Source organism: Manacus candei, unplaced genomic scaffold (assembly GCF_025592945.1).
Source record: "Manacus candei isolate 608988 ecotype Guabito, Panama unplaced genomic scaffold, ASM2559294v1 h1tg000011l, whole genome shotgun sequence".
Lineage (NCBI taxonomy): Eukaryota > Metazoa > Chordata > Aves > Passeriformes > Pipridae > Manacus > Manacus candei.
The window spans coordinates 26,613,559-26,629,319 of NW_026138059.1; the positions used below are offsets into that span (position 1 = coordinate 26,613,559).

The following is a 15,761-nucleotide window of genomic DNA, read 5'->3' on the forward strand; positions in this document are numbered from 1 at the left end:
AGCTTGCTGTGCCATCACCTTTGTGAATACTCTGAGGTCGTAAGAGACAATTAAGCCCTACATATCATGAGAATATAAAGTCACACCTCTTAGGCACAGAACCAGGGAACTGCCATGCTGAAAAGTGGGAATTCTGAAGGACTGCTCCAGAGAACATGCAAGCCAACACAAACTACACAATGTGACGCACTGGCCCGGGCGCATCAACCTCCTTCCTTAAAGCATACGGAGAGGAGCACTGAGGAGGGGTTAGAGAAGTTACCATCCCTCTCCTGGCACGCTCAAATGCCAGATCTGGTTTGCGTTTGCACTCAAACACTGCAAAGTCAGAGACGGTTGAGACAAGCACCACAGGAATTGCACACGTAACAAGAACATACCAGGAGCGGAGGTGGGATCTTACATGGAAATTTCAAAAATCAAGATGGGTTTTTTAGTTCCTGAAAAATACCAGCTAGACAGTTACAACCTGTAAAAGGAAACTGCCTTATTACAACTCGAATCCAGGAGTTGGTCCAGGCAGGTGGGTTACCAGTTCTAGGGTCATGTTGAATGATAAATCATCGGGAAAGACTTGTGCAGACCTCTTGCACAACTTTTTCATGCAGCTGCATTTAACACTGAATGGATAAGCTACATAACATTAGCCTGTGATAAAATAGTTACTTCAGGCACCATTTGGTTTCTTTCTGGTTCTAGTTGCAGGAAGAGCAAATTGTACTTAAAAATGGCATAATGGATCATGGCCACCACCAGAGGGGGGCTCCTACCTGAGAGAAAAGCCACTGACCTCTGAAAAGTGTGGTTCATTTTCTTGGAGGACAGAACAGCAATAGCAATAACACTGTGGTATCCTGGGGCTTGCACTGGTACCAGGAAAGTGCAGGTATCAAAAGCAAACACATCTTTAGGAAAAGTATTTTAAACCATTGACTTTATTAAAATACTTAATACATGGTTTGTAGAGGAATGTACTTATATTTTTTGGAAACTCCACTGAATCCAAATTTTAATTATATATTTAGCAAATGACAAAACAGTGGATGAATTCATGCTGTACACCAAAGAATAGACAAGTCAGGGTTTTTTTTTTGTCATCATTATTTTCCTGGCACGGATTCTTCTTTGCCTTTTTAGCTTCAATCTCTTGAATATCTAGTAACAGAGAAAGGACCTTTGTGTTTCTCACAGCATTAAACCCACCTGGTCCAAGTGAAAGTCTATTTGTTTTCACCAGGTTCTTCATTCAACCCTTCCTCAGGAGCTTCTTCTTCCAGAAAAGCAAAGGCAATTGACCTCCCTAAAAAGCTACAGGTCACAGTGCAAGAAAAGTTTGACAATCAAACGTGCATATGGAGCTCTAAACCTTCTCAGAGTCATTACTCTTCCAAAATATCCATTTCAAGCTGAGAGTATAAAAAAAGACACTTTCAAAATACAAGGGCCACAACACATTCATGGACTTGGTGGAATGCACATGGAAGACAGCTTGCAGTGCTGCAGCTCTGGAAAAAAAAGATAAACCAGAAGCCAGGTCTTGTTGAAATACAAGATGCAAGGGCTGGGAAGGGGAAAGACAGAAATAACCCAGGCACATCCCTACAAAAATGAAATGTCCTAACCTCACAGAGAAGGCTAGAATCATCATACACATTGCAATTGCCATAAGCCATGAAGATCAGTGACAAAGTGTATGTTATGACAATCTGAATGACAAGTATAATTTGCGGGAAATTATTTATACTGAGTAAAGAAATAATTGACTGTGTGTTTCAATGCAAGATGCACAGAGGATGCATAGGTTTTCACATCAAATTAATAAGGCTCTTTTTTTAAGAGATCATTTTGCAACCTTGCATAGGTGATTTAATATTTTTCTATAGATAATGTGCAGAAACTATGTACAGTTGAAAAAAAGAACTTCGATGAACACATTATTTTCCCCTCAAGTTTTATCGTAGTATAAAAAGTAACTTATATAACTCCTTCAGTTCTCTAAAACACATATGGAATATCCCAGAAAGAGAAGCCAGGAACGCCATCGAAATGATGCCGTGTGCATTTATACAACAGGTTGAAACAACTAGGGAAGCCATCACAAAGCATAGTCGTAAAGTTTCCATACAGAAAAAAAAAATGCAGGAGTAAACTTTGCTTACAAACATGAAAGCTTATTTGAGCAGAAATGCATTTTAGTTATAACAAATCAATGACCTTCACTAATTAGACTGCTGAATGGATGGATGGGTGACTCACACACTAAGAAAATGATACAAAGAGCCAATTCAATCCCTGCTTGATAAATGTACAGTAAACTTTAAAATCTGCATTTGGTTTCCAATTAATCCCAGAAAAGAACAACTCCTCCTGTAGACAACCAGACGGTAGCTTCTCAAAATTCATATTATGAACATCTGCCACTGCGCTGCAACAAAAGCCATCAAGGCATTCATGCGCTTCTTCATTTGATAAGAAAGAAAGTCAGCCAGAGGATGAGCACAGTAGTACCACAGGACAGCCAACCACACGTTTGAAAATTAGTGTCCTGTTCCCTGGGACACTCATCCACCACCCTCAAATGACTTATTTTTGTCCTGCAATTACCTAAACCAGGAGACTCTCTGGTTTAGTGTGGCTCTCTTCCACTGAAACTACCTTCTCTTTTACAAAGGAGTTGCCTGGCATTTCTTCTGTCATTTTGTGCCTGGATGCAAGACATCATTATTAGCACTGCTTATTATTCTTGCATATCACAGTGATGTGTACTTTTTAGGAGTATTTACAATAGTATCACTGTGGAGAACTAAGCCCTGTACTAAAAAGTCTCTTTAACAGAGACCTTAATACTAAGGATTTGGTATATTTCTCATCTACAGATAAACTTAAAAAGGCAAAGCTAAAATCAGCCCACTATACATTTGGCGTTAGGTTCAAACATGGGGAAAAAGCAAACACCCACCACATTCCCTTTCAAAGGGATGCTATTTACAAGAAGGATTCACCTCTTAATATTTCAACAACGAAAACCCAGCTAATTTTGAAATTAGAGTGATCTAAGGCGGCTTAGTTTTCAATCAACAGAGAGCACAAACAACATTGCTGTTTGCTGTTAAACACAAGTCTCAGAAATGCAGGGAAACTATGATCAGTTATACTATGGGTGACAAATCACAACCAGTTGAACAACAATAGTAAAAAAACACTTCTGCTTTTTTTAAATACAGCTTCTAAAAAGTACAGCATCCCAATGTTTCCTCAGTTCCAGATTGCTGACATTATAAATTAAAGGTGAAAAGAGATCCATATATAAACAAGGCAGCTTTTCACTGACTTCATTGTACTTGGTTCTTGTCTAAACCTTTGGAAATTTATTCTTCAAATACCACAAAGTACAGTTGAATTTAGCAGTTACAAAACAATGTCCATTTGTATGTGGAATTTGGAAAAACAAAACAGAACAAAAACCAAACTCAAAAAACACACACAATTATTTACAGCAATTCAGATTTCATTTTTTCCAGCCTTCACACTTGCATATCACCTTCTGCAGAACTGTAAACACACTATCCACTGAGACCATGGCCTTATGTTATAGTACGTGGCCTTTTGGGTGGTGGGGGTGGCATAAGTTCAGTGTCAGGATCAAGGTGGTGTTTTCGTGTCTGTCCTTGAGAAGCTGCTACACATCTGTCAATGAACTCAAACAGCATCTCCTTCGTGACTGGATTCTGGATGCTGTTGCATACAGCTGGGAACAAAGAGCACATTCTCAAGTTACTAAACCGATTTGTTGTAGTTGGCACTTCAGTAATTTTATCCCTTCTTTGCAAAATAAATAACATATTCTGGCTCGAGTATTCAGCCTTAAACACACACTTTCACAAGATGGTTGTGTCAGGAGTCACGAATCTCTGCTTTGTCCCCCAGAGAGCAAAGCAGTGTCATGGGTCTTATGCTCATGGGAATCTCTCTTTCTAAAACTAGCAAAAGGCCTGTTGTGTGTGTAAGACTTCATGGAGCAACTATAAAACCACCAAGAACTGACCTCCTACTGAGGCAAGCAACAGCAGCAAAGGCCTTGTGAGACATGGTTTTAAAATATGCATCAAATACAAGTAGCTAGAAACAAGACAGGCCTACTATCAAAGACCTCTGAATTATGGTAACTTATTTTTTGTCACCAGTAAATCCTACAAATACCACAAACCTGCAATGCACAGTCCTTTTTTTTTAACCTATATACCTTCATGGGACAGAAAAACTTGACACCAAGCAAGCAGCATGTCTAGCACACCAGACCACATGATGGAGAAGCGGCCACGGTGTTGTGCGGTGGCCAAGGCACACACGTACAAGCACCCCTGGAGTACTGAATGTGACTGCCCAGGTCACAGTTTCTAAGTAATGGCCCATTGGACTTTATGGAACAAATAAAAAGGCTTGCTTCACTTAAAACAAATTTTTAATACTTTTCCTATGTAACTTTATATTCCCCTAATTAATCCTACCGAGATAAGGAGAGGAGAAAAATAAGGAGAAAAAAATTCCTAAAACTATTTTGGAAGAAAGCACAAAATGATTAGAGGATAATTGATAGCATGTAAGGACAGATGCAATTTCCATGCAAAACAATCTACTGACATCCTAGAGTACCAAACAACATTAAGACTCCTTAAAATGTACTTACAGTATAGCATTGTTACAAATAACGACTCAAAAGCATTCCTCTCTTTCCTGCACAATTCCAGAATCATTCAAAGGATTACTTTATGATTAATAAAACACTTTCCTAACATTATTTATAATTATCTCATTATTTTTGGTGAAAAGGTGCTTTAGGAGTTGCATTGTATTTGACTTTAGCATTTGGAAAACATTATGATTACCAGTAGTTTAGGAACAGAATTTGTGCCACAAGGCAGCTGGTATAGATCTATATCAACTTTTAAGAGCTGCCCTAGTTTAATCAAAAAGTCACTCAAAAAGTCCTTCTCTTTTTAATTTGAAAGTATCGAAGTCCAAAAGCAAGACACAGACAGATCCTTATTTTGTTGCTATTTCAACCATAGGGAAAAATAAATAGTATTTTTCATCAAGAAATAGCAAATGGGTGAGATAGGATCTAGAGAAGGGGACAATGGAAGTCTCAAATAAGAAAGTACAACTTTGGAAATTTTGATAAATGGTCAAAAGTGAAAATTTAAAGCCAAAAGAGAACTTTCTGTTTTGAAAATTCCTATGGAAAAACTGAAATATTTCTCACAAAAAAGTTCTTCCTGTAGCATTTCATTTTCTTTTAATTTTAATTTTTAGGAAGTTCATTATATTTTGGTAGAAAAGAGTCAGGAATAACATAACTGATCTGCAAATGGAGAAAATGAGAGAGAAAAGGGGCAGATACATATGCTCTTAAGAATGAAGGAAAGAAGAATATGCTACTCATCAAAGAAGAGAACACTCCAAGGAAAACAAACTATTAAAACACTAAGGTGAAACAGAGAAGAGAAATTTAGGTCATGGTCACAAAGAGATGTTGTACTTTTTTGTGGCCCATTCCTCCTTTACAACAAGACTACTCAGCAAGCATTTCAGCTGCATTGTGCAGGTCCACTAAGGTGCCAACAGATTTCTTATCTCCTGGTAAAATGACCACATTGTGTTTATTCAAGAAAATCTACTCACTGCTCAGGCAGAAATACAAGTAGAAGGGTTCAGAGAAAATCCTACATCATCTATGCATGCCCTAGTAATTAGCATGGTCTTAAAAGTGATTAAATTTCATTTTGAAACTAAACAAATTTAAGCATCGGCGTGGCTATTGTTATTCAGCCTTGCACACACTTCTCAAACTCTTACACTTCACCTGAAAGTAAATATCATTTAATTTGCAGTATTTGGGAAAATATTTTTTGGTAAATGAACATAAAAGTCTCACAATTCTGCAGGGATATAACCCCACTTTTCATTTGTTTTCCTTCTTTATCGTTTTACAACTATTGTTGAAACCTAAGATGACATTTTTCTCCTACTAATTTTCTAGCCCATCCTCCAAATAATGGTTTTAGCATTTTAAATAGAGGTGGAATTCTAGTGGATTTTTTGTTCAACAAATGCCACTCCTAGTGTGCCAGTTTCCACTACATCCCAGCAACTAGCTAACTTAACTAGTTAGTTAGTTAACTGTTGTTGTAATGCTATTGTAAATATAAACTTTCTTGGCTCTGACTTAAAAGGCATGGCCTGCCATTTAAAGTTGTCTTTATTCAAGTGTTTGCAGTTCTACTAAGGGTCGGCACTAAGACTTAGGCACTTGCTTCTGTGTTATCCATTAAATACTGAATTAGAGTATTGGTTTAATTGACTTCCCCAAATAACCCTGCAGCCAAAGGATTTGTGCTATATATAAAAGCTAATGCTGACATAGCATTTGTAAAATGAGGCATTACTATAATAACTTTGGGAAGCCAGGACTCAAACTAGAAATGAGAACACAGAGTGCTTTTCCTCCTTAAACCAGAATGGGGTTAAAACTTTAAAATTTCAGCCTGAGAAAATTTTAAAGCAAATTATTCTACTCACCCATGGCAGTGCTGTAGGCATTTGGAAAGCTTTTGTCTATCCTCTGTCGCATGAAGACCCAGCTGTTGTTCTCAAACTTGCACTCTATAATTTTATTGTCATACTGTTTCAGTTCTTTTGTCACCTGTATAAAAAAAAAAATTGTTTGGGATAAACAGATCTTAACTATTTTTTTTTCTTTCTTCTAGGGATAAATAATAGAAGATCAAAAGCTGCCTTGCATTTTTCAGCAACATGCCTCCGTCCTGCACAGAAAAACTGCACAGAAAAACTGCATAGACTACATCTCCATTATACATATGCTCAGCTACTCAACATTTTAAAAATACTTTTTGAATCTGCTGTCAATATAAAGCAATTATATTATGCTAAAACATCAGCAGTGCTAATAGAGGGGGAAAAAGTCACTTCTGGCCCAAATGCAAATAGGTTTCCATGGGAATAAACTGCTTCCAGTATAAGTGATACTGCCAGCCTAAGTGCACGAAATGTATTATCCATGTTTCATCAACCTTCTTTGTTGAAGGTCTCACAGCCAAATGTCAGATTTCAACACCAGAAAGAGCTTAGGGAAAATCATTACTGAGGTTTTTTCTTTTCTTTCCTTTTTTTTTCTTTCATTTGTCTTTAAAAATTAAGATTGTAACTCCAAAATAATGCAGGATTTCAAATGACATATATTCTAAATCCCCTTCAGGCCTCTCTTCATTGATTCATAGATTTGTCAGCAGCCAATATTCCGAGCTATCTGTCTTTCTATTTGTCAATGCTGTGTGGTTTGGAAATGTAGTTTATATGCATTGGACTTCCTAGTTGTTTTGGCTACTTCATCCCCTATGCATCATAATCTATGATACAATGCAAATTTTTCAAGTAACCATGGTAACCTGAGAACCCTATCTAACGCTTTAACAATTTTACCCATATACTTCACTTTGTTCCAAAGGGCCTCTTCAGCAGTACAAAGCTGTATTTAACTGCTAGCTGTGTTTAGTTGCTACAGTTTACCAATGAAAAGCTGTACAAGGTAATACATACAACACTTTGGATTCAGGATCTTATGCATAAGCACTCTGATAAAAAGGGACAGGTTATTGCAATTCATTAGCATAATTTTTCACCTCTGTTGTCTACTTGCTCCTGAGCGGTGACACGGGAATTTACTACTGTCAGAGGGATGCAGATTTGAAAAAGGCCATAACTGTCTCCAGACAGCTTAATAGCACATACAGTGGAAAACCCCATGAATCTCTTTTCCATTAATTCCCAGACAAAACCAAGTAATTAATGAAATAGTCCTGAGCATGGACAAAGTCCTCCTATATGGCATAGTACACTATGTATGTACTATACATATATACAAGATTTATCCTTAATTTGATAAGGAAAAACCTAACATTCGTCTTGGTATTTACCCTGAATACTTGTGTTCACTCCTGGACGGGAAGCACTGGGATTTTACTTGTCAAGTGAACATGGCACTATAAGAAAATTTTGTTAAACTGGCTTACAACCAAGTTCTGTCCCACTGCAGGACTGACAGAGTTTGATTCAGGTTTTTGTGTCACACACTATTCCTTCATCCATTCTGTCACCTGCAAAGAGCTTTTTTTTCTCAAGTCATTTACTCCTTAAATGAAGTTTGTGTCTTTTGTTGATGATCACTTGGATGAAATCAGCCGATTGCCAAGATGGGCAATCTTTCCCTTTGCAGCATACTCTGCACAGCACTGCACTTCTTCCATCCGTGCTGAAAAGCTATATACGGTCCAGAGGTTTGACTGACACACATTTGTGGATTCATTTATGTTCCATTAGGTGTATGCAGGAAAACACAACATCCTTTTCTAGCACACTATGGAAACACAGACCCAGGAAGAAACTCTTGGCTGTGCAGTGCCTTGGGAAGACATATTATCTGGATCTCTTTCCCCACATGGTGTGGGGCGCACCAGTTCTAGTTCCATTTCCATCTGAGGAACCATTTCTGACGGCTGAGGTGGATAGGGAGGGGGAACTCCAGCACCAGGGGTTTCTTCAGGTCCTGAGCCTGGAGGGGAGAGGTGCTCTCCCCTCTCCCCACCCACGCGGTCCCATGGCAGGCACAGAGACAGCACACAGGACGTGGAGAGGAAGCAAGAGTGAGTTTATTGTTGGGGGGGGGTTACATTTATAGGGTTAGGAGGATTCACAGGGTAACCAATTACAGGTCGCAGGAAGGGGTTAACAGCCGATAGGAAGGGGTTAAAAGAGTCCAATGGGAAGACTTCTTGATATCTTCTCAGGACATTTCTGAGATAACACTACCATGGGGCGTCTTGGGAAGAAGAAAGCACGAGCCAGCAAAGAGACTACAAAAAGCCATTTTGAAGCATGTTTAAACCAGAGCTTCTCATATAATGCAGATTTACTGCCACAATATTATTTTGAAAACAGCTGCTTACTGGAAGTGGGGGCAGCAGGGGGGGACATGACCACATGTCTATTTCTCAGCCAAAGGGGGGAAATGTTAGAAAGATCATCTGCTAGAGAAAGAAATGTATAAAACTGCAGGCAATGACTTCCACTAACCACCCACCTCATAAGGCTTTCTCATGGCTTATCATTCTTCTAGTGTTCAGATGCTCAGAATAACAATAAATTAGATGGCAGCTTTATCTGACTGTGGTAATTAAGCAATATTATTAACTATCAAGAGACTTGCTTGGTCATTCATTAGCAAGCTGGAAGATAGATCTTTCCACAAAATATGAACACCTGCCGAAGCATTGACTTAAATGAATTTTCCCTTTAGAAAACTGGTGATCACAGTCTTTAACAATTGCAAGTTGTAGTAATTACTTTACAAAGGAAGAAATACAGCACCTACTTTTCCACATACTTTGTTAAGTGACCTTAGTCTTGTAAAGGTACTTATTGTATTATTAAATAACATTTTAGGAACTGCTGGGCACTTGATTAAGACTACAAGTATTCTGAGCAAAATACACTTTGCAGCATTAAAAACACTCTTCCCCTATTGCATCCTCCCCTATTGCATCCTAGTAGACTTCTAAACAGGTATTGTTTATACACAGGACTGAACCAGCCCATAGCAATCCTTGTATCCATAATTCACACCTTACATCTACCTGTCATGCACATGCTACTCTCTGGTATTTCAGCTTCAAAGTGAGACAGGAAAGCCATCAAATTTAACTGTCTTGAAATTCCTTCCCTTTGGGAATTCATTCTGAGCTGTTTAGGGCAATGTCTTCTTGATTCTGTTTTTGCAGTATGGAGTTCATTCCTTCTTCTCCCCTAAAGTATTACAGTCCATAGCACTATTTGAATAGTGCACCATCACTTCTCTTCCCAAGAAGTACTTCTCCAGCTAGTGCTTCACAGAAAGTGAATTAGAATGATGGTTGTTCTCAGCCAAAAAGCTTATTCTCAGTTCTGGTACAGTGCCGATGCTTCTGCCACACTGTTGATAAAATGCCTTGAACCAGCATTCAGCCATTTCAAGATGGAAACTCACACTAAGGACTCCGTGGAGCCTGCCTTTATTAAATATTTATTCCTTAGCCTATTTTTGGACAGCCAGTCAGAATTACAAGCCCAGAGGATCAGGTCTTGGTCACAGTGCTGTCAGAGGTGGTGTGCATCAGAACAGTATCATCGGTCTGGGCAACAACTGTATCCTGGGCAAGGACAAACACCAAGCTGTGCACAACTTTCTTTTCGAAAGGAAGGAAATTGTTCCTCAGCATAGCAACGTTCACTGTTCCTGCCTGTATTTGATGTAATTATCAAGAGCCAGCCTATTTGCACAACAGAAATAATTTCCAAAAATACAGATGAGCATCCTCTTGGAAGCTTATTCACTACATTACTGCTAGATTGCACGATGTGATTGGAAAAAAACGGGCTTGAGTTGCATCCCCATTTCAGCAATAGTTCATTATCAAATCAGACTGGATGCAATACAAGACATTGCCTAAGAATGTCAGAGTACACGAAGATGACAGCTATCTTCCACTCCCTGCTGAGAAAGGCTTCCCACTGCTATCATCATCTGGGCCATTCACTAGGAAAAACTTCAGTGGGGTAAGCTTATTTCTTTTTCTAAAAATGATGACACTCAAGGCTTAGGAAATCTCCCATTTTCCTGTCTCCTTCCATCCCCTATGTTCTGAAAGAAATTCAAAATATATTAAAAAAGTAAAATATCTAACCCATCTCAAATTATCTTGCCTGGCTGAATAATGGAGTCTTTTTGAGATGAGTAACAACATGCAGTCACATTTCATGGTAATTTAGAGCAAAATGTGAAAAAAACCCCAACAATATATCCTGCTGAAAAAGAGAAGAAATCATTTCTATTGAATGTAGTTAGCTCTAGTCCTCTGAACATGCCTGCATTATCTCTGCTGACTACCAGCTACCAGTCTGCTGACACTTTTCTGTGTATCTCCACAGTGCACCTGATCATTAGACCTGGTCCATCATTCCACTCTCCTTAATCCCAAAGGAGAATGAAATTCCTGGGCGAGCTGCTACTTTACATAAGGGATATTGACAATAAAAATTTAGATTTTAAGGTAATTAAGTTAGTATTTCAGAAAGCATGTCTACAATGGGCAAGTTTAAACTTTACAAATACATCCACCTTCCCCATATCCGAGTTCTTCAGAAAGAAAAATGGAGATAAACTTTTAAATAAACAAAGACTTGGCTGAAAGAAGCTCTATGTTTCCATATGCAGGGTTTTTTCAAAGCAATTGAAATTATTTTAGCTTAGTAAATAATTTAGCTTAGTAAAGAAAGTGATGTTTGTAAGCAAAATCTTAAGACATTCTATTTCAAATGCTTTCTTTCTTTAAATGCCTTTTTGCTGCACTTTCCCCTCTATTACCAAACATTTATAGAAAGAAAAATGTTCTTCGATTCACCTATTTCTATTCTTATTCCACATCCCTAGTCATAAGCCTATTTCTAAGATCCCAGAAGATCATAATAGTAGAAACAGAAAATGTTAACTTCCAAGAGAGAACAAACGAGCGAAGGCAGCAGTTGAAATCTTGTGAAATTAAAAAGATCTTTATTTCTAAATACAGAATTAAAAAATAAAGGGAACTATAACACACAGGCAAGATAAATTCTAAATGTAATGGCTTTCTATTTTCTAAGAAAAATCTGCCTTTTCTTTTTATAGCTGGCATGTGCAATGAAGGCACTTCTTTTTTATATGCTCAAGTACACAAACTGTTTGTTTTCTGTTTTTAAAAACAACTTCCGATGCCTGGAGGGGAGAAAAGTTTAGAGCTGCTACATAAGGCCCAGAAAATAATTCTTCCTCTCTCTGATATCATAACTATATTTTCTCCATTAAGATACATTCTCACAGCCAAAGCAAACAAACAAGTGAAAGTAGCACATCCCAAAATGATCAGCTGTGTGGTCATGAGGGAAAAGCCTTTTGGATGCTTCCCAGTCTCCTATTGCAGGAGAACTGAAGTCTAACACTTCCCCTAGCAGGCCACCCTGCAAAAATTAAACCACACTTTTCTAAGAACTATCCAAAACCATGACATTTGTGAGCTCCTTGTCCTGAGGGTATTGGGATACATTCAGCCACAAATGACAGAGTAGAAAATAAATCCTCTCTAGCAGCACATCTCAAATCCTGATTTCTGCGTTAGTCTTCAATGCTGTGACTGCCCACAACTGCAAAGTACTATAGACTTTATTTCCAAACTTCTCCAGTGATGTGGAATGCCTGAGACAACAGAGAGAATTAAGCTGCCCACTGGTACTATGACTCCTCAAAAGTAAGGGCAACATCTGAAGATCAAGAAGATGCAATCACAACAGCCAGGGAACAAAAAGAAGTATTACATGGGAATTTGAGGGAAAACAAGAGGGGTCAAGACTTCTGAAGGAATAGGATGGAGACAGAAAAAATAAAGAAGCAGCAGTAACAAAATAAACAGCTTCTGAAGATAAAAAGATAAGCCAAATTCAAAGCAAGATCATGCAGTTATGAGAGCCCTGAACACTTACAGGGCATAGGGCAGCACGGAACATAGATCCCAAGTTGTTCATTCAGTGCTTCTTCCTAATTATTGGACAGTTTGTTCAGATGCTTTTAAAGAACTTTTTTCCTAACTCACGTAGAGTATCCCTTAACATGTTTTTCACAGTCAAACTTCTCAAAGAAGATAAAAATATAAGAGATAGTTATTAAATGCCTGTTTACATCATTAGTGTACACTGAACCATAAACATGAATACTGTAGACTGGACAAAGCTAATAAATTAATCTGCTTTGCACTTTTGTTCAAGCCCAAACAGATTCTGTAATGCAGTTCAACATCTATTTCTTAATATGATTCAAGAGATTATTTTACCAAAACCATAGACTTGTTGCTAAACTAAACAGACTGATTGTGTTTCCTTTTAAGTAATATATTACCCAACAAATGGTTATCAGCTTGGGTAAACACAATGCAGTTGATATGGTTATTTAACATTAATGAGGCCTTCTAAGTGTAACTACATTGCTTCTTGTGTACATAGGAAATGGAAATGCTCCAATTTTGAGATGTCATTCCTGAAAAGGAACATTAAGAAATATAAAAATTTTAGCATTTTTGTTCATGCCTAATTAAACCACAATGCTAACACCAAGCACTGTAAAATCAGGGGAAAAGCCAAAAAGAAAAATCATGTTTCAAAATCGTGAGAATGAGGCTTTTTAAAATTGTGGATTTTTTTTTATATTTGACTTCCAGTGTCTAGCGCTCTCAGTTCATGATTTAGTCTTTCTTTTTAATGTATAATATTTTCTCAAAGAATCTCTCATTCTTACATGTAGTAATTTAAAATATGGATACTGTTTTCTGATACATAAAATGGGTTGGAGTCCTGGGGTTTTCCTGACAACTGACTGATGGAAACATCAGAAATAAAAAGCCTTCCTCTTATCAGTGATATTGCAAGTTTAATGACTTTCAGCGCCAGCTGGAAATAGATTTCTTAATGTATCCTGGAAGGTCTCCTGTACACCTGACCTTGCAACACCATTTCAACTATCTGTAAGAAACTAACGTTTTAGCAGAACACTGGTATCTCCAACAAAGCAGGTAACTGCTTAGACCATGATGTGGAAATACACGTTTGCACCGATGTTGTGCTCAATGACCACTCTTCTGGGTAATATTTTTTTTATACTTTTATACTTCTTTCACTCAATGATAAAGCCATTTGCCCCAGCAAACCAACAAACTCTGAACACTTTTGGGTATTACAACTCAGGCATCTACATTACTCGAAGAGCAGCTGACCTGCCTGCTAGACATTGTCATCACCTAACTCCTGAGGGAACTTTAAAGCTTTAAAAAATCCTGTTTTCTTCTAATCATCATCAAGAATGTGAAGCAGAGGTTTAGGGGTCCATACACATCTTGAACACTTCAATGAAACAAAGTAATAAATGACTGTCCTCCTAGATCGATATCCCTTGCCCTGGCATCCTAATCGTCACAGGTTTCTGTATTAAAGAAAAAAGGATCTCTGCACATCTCCTGAAAAGACTGAGAAACGGAAGAATTCTGCACTGAGTTGTGAAGTTGGTACACCTTTGCTGTGATGAGTTCTTAAATGAAGTCTTATTTAAAAAGCAGCTCATGTAATTCTGACCCTGAGCATGCTGATGAAACAGGAAGAAACCTTCGGGGGAACTACAGAAACACCCAGGCAGTAAGAGAGCAGCAACAGAGTTCTCAAGGCAAGTTGTCAGTGTGACCTTATTGCAGAGAGGATGCATGTTTGGCACAAACAGAGCTTCACCTGCTCTACAACTCATGAATTTGCAGGTAGAGGTAAAAACAATGCTTCTCTGCAAGCACCTGGGTTAACTCCACACAGGCCAAAGACAGCCCTCCTTGGATTTGGCACATCATAAATAATTGTGCCACTAATAATCCCTGGGGTCAGTACTGAAATTCGAGGGTATTTGTCTAAGGGGAAGAGAGAGATAGGATATATGGTGCAAACTGATCGAAAAAGCTGACATCATAATGTATAAATGATTACGTAAGAAAATATTTTATTCACAGCCTAATACATTTTGAGGACTGTACCCCTGCTTGCTTGTGAAAAGCTTATGAAAGCCGGTCTTAACCCTCATTTGCTTTTGCAAAAGGGTGCCAGCCCCAAACAGAAAGCACTGAATGATGAGACACAAAAGATCCAGGAGACAAGAGTTACACATCACTAGTAAAGAATACACTTCGAAAACACCACTTAGCTCATCCATAAATTATGAATTTCGTAAAGCTTATTATTCTCAGTTTGCAAATGGGGAAGAGAGATGGTTTGTGGTCACACCACAGGGAAAGCATTTACCCCCCCATTAGGTTCTCTAAACCCAAGCTTAATTACCCCTCAGGTATTTACAGTCATGCTACCAAGAAATCTTCTGACACAGGGCAGCTGAGATCTCTTTAATAATTTATCAGTAGAAATCCAAACAAACCTTCCAAAGACAAAGCAATACTATCACTATTTTACAAACCTTGGCAACGCTATTTCTATACCTCAAAATAAATGAAAGAGATCCTAGATGATTGTATCAGAATAGGATGAAAAGTTTTTCTGACATTTGCTGCCTTTCAGATATTGGACCTCAGCTCGATAATGATGGCTTTTCTGACAAATGTGCTTACCACACATAGATTTTACAATGTACTTTCTCATATGACTTTTTCATCTGTTCTCTGTACCCAAGTTATTGCTATTGTAGGAGTCTAAATTAATCTTGTTTTACCTGTACTTCTTACACCCTACAGGGATTCTGTCATTTTCTGTCACACCGCCAGGGATGGGTTAGAGGGAGACTCCACAGGGTTGGGCTATCAGGAGCTTCCCAGAAGCCTGTGTCAACTGAGGAAAAACTACTTTTACAAGTTCAGACAGTATCTGACGGCTATTCATGTAGGATCCAGCTCTACGAACTCTTATCTTGTAAGTTACATTCCTTTGAGCAGCTTCAGAAGATCAATTAGCCTGCACTAGTGTTATCAGGATCAGACCCTAAACCTAAGTCTAGTAATTTCTTATCTGGCTTCTGTAATGTTCCTAGAAACCATGGGTTTCTAAGATGCTAAATGATATCAGAATAAACCAAAAGAAATTTA

At 38.1% G+C, this 15,761-nt stretch overlaps 1 protein-coding gene across 1 annotated transcript in view; it reads right to left on the reverse strand.

The window, feature by feature from the left end:
- Window positions 1-917: 917 nt before the first annotated feature.
- Window positions 918-15,761, reverse strand: part of RNGTT (RNA guanylyltransferase and 5'-phosphatase) — a 177,874-nt gene continuing 163,030 nt past the window's right edge. The window contains exons 15-16 of the mRNA XM_051777749.1: window positions 6,580-6,703; window positions 918-3,748 (exon numbers count right to left, since the gene is read on the reverse strand). Coding sequence (XP_051633709.1) covers window positions 3,585-3,748; window positions 6,580-6,703 — 288 coding nt within the window. The 3' untranslated portion in view covers window positions 918-3,584. The remainder of the gene's footprint in view (window positions 3,749-6,579; window positions 6,704-15,761) is intronic.